Source organism: Apteryx rowi, unplaced genomic scaffold (genome assembly GCF_003343035.1).
Source record: "Apteryx rowi isolate R43461 unplaced genomic scaffold, aptRow1 scaffold_862, whole genome shotgun sequence".
NCBI classification, from domain to species: domain Eukaryota; kingdom Metazoa; phylum Chordata; class Aves; order Apterygiformes; family Apterygidae; genus Apteryx; species Apteryx rowi.
Window position 1 is genome coordinate 226,014 of NW_020451163.1, and position 5,684 is coordinate 231,697.

At 44.8% G+C, this 5,684-nt stretch overlaps 2 protein-coding genes across 2 annotated transcripts in view; both read right to left on the reverse strand.

Moving 5' to 3' along the window:
• Window positions 1-210, reverse strand: part of AMBRA1 (autophagy and beclin 1 regulator 1) — a 144,504-nt gene extending 144,294 nt beyond the window's left edge. Inside the window, exon 1 of the mRNA XM_026090606.1 lies at window positions 170-210. The gene's annotated coding sequence lies outside the window, so the exon portion shown is untranslated. The remainder of the gene's footprint in view (window positions 1-169) is intronic.
• Window positions 211-3,278: 3,068 nt separating this feature from the next.
• Window positions 3,279-5,447, reverse strand: HARBI1 (harbinger transposase derived 1). The gene is made up of 2 exons (XM_026090602.1): window positions 4,646-5,447; window positions 3,279-4,055 (listed from the first exon to the last, which is right to left on the reverse strand). Exons 1-2 carry the CDS (start codon window positions 5,313-5,315, stop codon window positions 3,679-3,681), a joined length of 1,047 nt encoding a protein of 348 aa, XP_025946387.1. The 5' UTR covers window positions 5,316-5,447; the 3' UTR covers window positions 3,279-3,678.
• Window positions 5,448-5,684: the final 237 nt, after the last annotated feature.

A 5,684-nucleotide genomic window follows, 5' to 3' on the forward strand; every position in this document is an offset into this window, starting at 1 on the left:
CCCCCTCTCTCCCCCGGAGCCGCTGCCTCGCTGCCCGGCCTGGCCCTGACCCACCTCCCCGGACCCCCCCGGCCCGGGCCCCCCCCGGCGCCGCTCCTCACCGGTACAGCCGCTTGGTGTGCAGCACCTTGGCCTCGGGCTCGCCGCTCTCGCCGGGGGCCCAGCCTACCTGGCGCGGGCGGGCCGGGGCCGGGCGGAGCGGGAGCGGGGCCGGGCGGAGCGGCCCCAAGCGTTGGTCGTCGTCGCCGCCGCCGCCGCCGCTCCGAGCTCCGGCCAGGCGAGCCAGCCGAGCGCCGAGCCAGGCCCTAAGAGCAGAGGGGAGAGCGGCGCCAAGGCCCGAGCAGCCGAAGCTAGAATGGTGCCAGTCCCGGCGAGCCGAGCAACGAGCTACTCGCCTCAGCTTGCCAGGGGGCCGCCCGGGGGCGGCAGAGAGCAGGCACGATGAATCGAGCCCGGAGGGGCGAGCGCAGGGCTGGGCGGGCCGCCTGCACGCGGGAAGGGGGGACGTGTGCGGGGGGAAGAGCATCATCATCATCGCCACCCCCCCCCCCACACACACACACCCCTAAATCACTGCAAAGGCTGCTTTGACTTAAACAACAAAAAAAGAAAAATACATCCCTTACTTCTAGTCTAACCGGGTTCGCACTTAGGGGCCGCTCAGGGTTTTTCAGTTCAGGCTTATAATGTTTTGGCTGTTACAGAACTTTTTATGATCGGGAATCTTCTCACACAGAGAGGAACTACTTAATCTTTTCTCGAACATGCTTCTTAAATCTGTCCCTGCCAGACATATTTTCCAGGTCTCACATCTTTTATCCTGAGGACAGAGGGGGAAAAATGTAATTGAAAAATGGGCAAGAAAAGATAGATGATATCACACATTTAGAAGGAAAAAGATAATGACATCAGATAAAAGTTAATTAAGAAAAGGATTATTTTCCTTAAATAGCAGACTTAATATTTATTATTATGTATTAATCTCCAGCATCGTGGATGATGAAGACAAAATGAGTACGTAACCCCTTTGAAAGAGGGTCAGCCTGTAATGAGAAGCCCTAGGGAGGCACCAATATGAGCTGTTGTAATGGTGGTGCTGCCTCATCTGTATCAGAGACATGAGAGTCTCTGGAGAGACTTGAATGTTAGGAGCAAAATCTAAGCAAATGAGGACACTCTGTGCCTATATATCAGCAAGGAAAGAGTCAAAAAAAACAAATGAGTGAAGTGTACAGCTTGAGGTTTACTGTAATAGGCAGCATAAGAGGGGGCAAAGGCAGCTAACAGCTTAACAAGGCAGTCTTCGAGGAGGTATTTAAAGGGGAAAACTGAAAAGGGCTGTTGATGGGACATTTTTGAGTAATTTAGTCAAGTAGTGAAAACTCCAGTACCTTGGGTAGTCAGTCACTGTCATCTTCCAACAGATGGCTGAGATCTACCAGACAGTATTAGCATTTGATGGTCAGGGTAGACTTTGCTTTCCAAAGCTCTGACAACGCACAAACTTTATGCACTCTGGAATGCAGCTGGTGAGTTCTGTGAGGGGGAAGCAAAGAGGAGCTGAAAAGCAGAGAAGAAACATGATTCTCAGCTGTCAGATTTAAGAATGCTCTAAGCCCAAGGGAAACAGAAGAGTCCAGATGAATTGTTTTGAAGGAAGTTGCTTGGGAGCACATAAGGCAAACTCTTCTCTAGATGAATAAATTCCATTTCCCAAATCAACCGAAAGGCACTGACTCAAGGAAGAACAAGTTGGTTTTGTCAGTACAGCCTGATGCAATTTTTGCCCAAACTGATAAGCAGAGAGATTAGTTTTGAAATGACACTCTACCAAAGGTGACTGTGGCTGCAGGAAGACAAACCCCAGCAGTGAACATGTTCCAAGAAGTGCCACCACTTTGGTTTCAGCACATGCTGTCAAGAGCTATTAATAGTATAAATAGAGAAACTTCAACTCATTACATGACAACTGAGTGTACCTACACATGTCCAAGTCCCACTTGACCTTTGCTTCACCCACTCAGCTCATTCAGTTCATACTGGTGTCTAGGTCTAATGACAAGCATTTTTAGCACAGTCAGATACTATTAATGGGACACCAGACATATGGCAGCAACTCTTACCTTTCATTCTGGCATTATGATTACTTTACAAATGATTTTCTAAAAAACAATGCTTGCATGTTTCCTCCTAGGTTAGAGGAGCAGGGTTTCCTCCACAATAAGAAATAGTAGTTCTTAAATGACACATCATGGGAGAAGGTATAAAGAAAATAGAAAAACATCTCAGATTGTTGTACATGTTATTTTACAGTTCTAATCAAGGCCTCAGAAAACAAGCTGCTTGTGCCTCATCAAGCCTGCTTATTGTGTATAAAATAGTAAATGCTTACCACTATTGCAAACTGACAGAACTATGTTTAATCCCAGATCTTCATCCTATACTTAGGAACATGTCCTGTACTTTCTCATTTTTAAAACCTATGGGTTATGATCCAGGCTCATTTTCTCTACACACAAAGAACAGAAAGGCCTGCTGAGCTAAATGGCCACACTGCTACTTTAAGTGTCAATTTTTTTGCAGCATTCTGAATTCTCTACCACTTGGATGTTACATTTACTGCCCAGTAAACAATAAAATCTCTAAGAAACAAAATTGTCTCAGACTGCTGTCAAGCAATATCCTTGGAAACGTATGTATCTTTTGGAAAGAGAATATTGCTAGGACACTTCAAAGTCTAGTGCCAACAAGAACTGTGTGCATTAGAGTCTTTTTTCCACTGAATAGGGACATTGCCAGCAATGGTAGAGTAGCCTTCCCATGCCTCAGCTCTGTTCTAAATAGAGAACTTCTGCAATCAGTTCAGTTTTTGTCATGCAGTCAGTCCTTCACATTTCTTCTAGAGCAACCAACAAGATGAATAGTTAACAACAGTTTCTGTTGTGGTAGATATATCTAGTGAGAACTAGACTTAAATTCACTAGCCTGTTTCCTGATATCTGTTAAGCAACAGACACAGCCAACCATAGCTTAACATCTTCTCCAATTTGGGAAAGAAAAACATTCAGCCCTTCTTGACCTTTTAGATACGTGCATACACTAGTGCGCACCCACCAGAAAAGCCTAACTCCTTCCAGAACACAACTATCAGCATTCACAGGAATTACTGTGTTTTGGGAGGTATGCAAAACCATTAATGGAGTTCAGTAAGAATTTGTATCTGCAGGCCAAATAAGGAGTGKTTTTTGTACTTTGCTGCTCATGAATTCAGAGTAGACTGGAGCCCAGAAGGAAGTTTAATTTGTGTGAAATGTTGTTTAAAAATTAAGTGTTTCAGCTTACAAACTGGCATAGAATTGTGCTTTGTAAAATAGTTCAAACCTTATAGATTTTTCATAATTATCAAAGACCATTTCCCAAGTTTCTCCTCTAATCTCACATTACTGTCATTGTTCTCTACAACAGGCAAAAGGGGAGTCTATGTGCATCACAACAGTAAAAATTTAACAGCYAAATATGACATTTACAAGGAGATCAAGAGAAGTTCAGAATACCCGCTGAAATGAAGTCAGTAAACTTTCTCCCTGTCTCAACTGTTCAGTCTTTATGACCTTACAGAGGAGGGGCATATTTGCCCCTGTATTCTTCTCACACCAGCCTTTAGCAGCTGTCACAAAATTAGCTAAAATGAGTAAGCAAAAGCTCCTGGCGTATACGACAGGCTTCTGAGTCCATTGATTCCATTTGCTCATATTCTTCTTCTGGTTGTTCCATGTGTCCTGTGGCTGGAGAAGACCACACATCCAGCCCATGTTCCAGGGAGATGTTATGAAGCACGCAGCAGGCCAGAATGATGTGGCTGGATTTCTCTGGAGAATATTGCAGGGTGCCTTTGGACCCATCCAGGCAGCGGAAACGTGATCGAATGGTTCTGAATGTCCGCTCAATGACATTGTGAGTGGCAGAATGAGCCATGTTATAACGATATTCCGCAGGTGTCTCAGGAATATGCAGAGGGGTCATCAACCATGTTCGAAGAAAGAAGGAGCTGTCACCTGTTAGTGTTGAAAAGTAGGAGAGATTACATACCTACAGTTAACAATAGATTTCAGCTCTTTACCCTCAGTTTTCTGAAACTGCAGATACAGAATATCCTATTTTTCWGACTAAAACAGAACACATGAGAAAATATGAAAGAGCAACAATAACTAAGGTTTACAAGTGTGACAAAAGACAAAAAATAAAGACATTCTATTTTACACAAAGAAATCCTAAAGAACATGGAAGAGGAGTTTAAGAAAATTAATTTACTCTACAATACAGTGAAATTATGACAGCTGGACAAGAATCATATGTAGAATTAAAAATTGCATAATTCAGAAAGGTGTAGGATACTGAAAACAAATACTTAACAGAATGTATATAAGCTAATATATACAGTACTCAGACTATAAAAAATAACTAGGCTGTTTTTGTTTTTCTAGCTTTCTAAGGGAAGGATAGTCCAAACAATCTCAGATTTCAAGGAATTTGCAGGAAAACAATTAGAAGTAAATCTATCACTTGAGTCCAGATGCTCTAGACTCAATGAGGAGCCAACATCTACTAGACTTTCATGGAAAATAATGATGGAAAACTGACTTACCAAGTAGCCAACCATCTTTATGTAGCTCTGTTTCGAACTGGTTTGTAAGAGCTGCCTGCTGTAACACAGTGCAGTCAGGCAGGCTGCCTGGCCAGTGTGTTTCTGCACTCAGCAGGACTCCTCTGGCATCACACACCATCAGACAGTTCAGAGAATGGAGACCCTTTCGGTTCACATAAGACAGGTCCTCTGCGTTTGGTGCTTTGATTGCCACATGGGTACAGTCAACCACCCCTAGTACTCCTGGCATGCCTGCCAGCCCATAAAAGTCATCCTTCAGGCTCTGTACTGTAGCTTCATCCTCAGGAAAGTGAATGAACTGTGAGGCTCTTTCCACCAATGCCTCAGTGACATTGGCAACACAGCGGCTCATGGAGGCTTGGCTAATGCCGATTGCATCCCCCATGCGAGTCTGGAAAGAGCCAGAGGTATAGAAACCTAATGCAGCAAGTATCTGTGTCTCTGGACTGATGGCCCTGGACCGCTGTGTAGGGCGAGAGAGACTGGCTCCCAGGAGATCCACCAGGTAGTAAATGAACTGCCGGGGAAAGCCATATGTGGATACTAGATACTCATCTGTGACATCCTCCAGCTTGAAACGATCCAGTGTCCTATGTCCACGGCCATAGAGCAAGAGGTCACAGTCAAGAACCGCAATAGGTACAGCCATAGCAAATGCCCCAGGGGCTCCTTGGGAGCTGCTTCTGTCAGAGAACTTTTCCCAGAGGCTTCACCTGCATAAAGCAAAGAGGAAGGAGACTCAGAAGAGCTCTTAAAAACAAAAATCAGTCTTTCAGACACTGTTGCAGTTTTCTTTCTAGGCAGGTTATATAGCAAATCTTTTTATTCCTTTTTGTGTCTACTTTTTAAAGATGTGAGGACCAAACTCAGTGGCAAACAAGAAGCACCCAAGAAAGTGAAGCAGCCAGTTCACAGCTGCGCCCAGCAGCGTGAGCTTCCTTGAAGCACCTCAGTCTCACCCGCTTTGAGGGGCAAGAAAGGGACCCAACGGCGAGAGGAACTTCTTTCCAACCCGGCG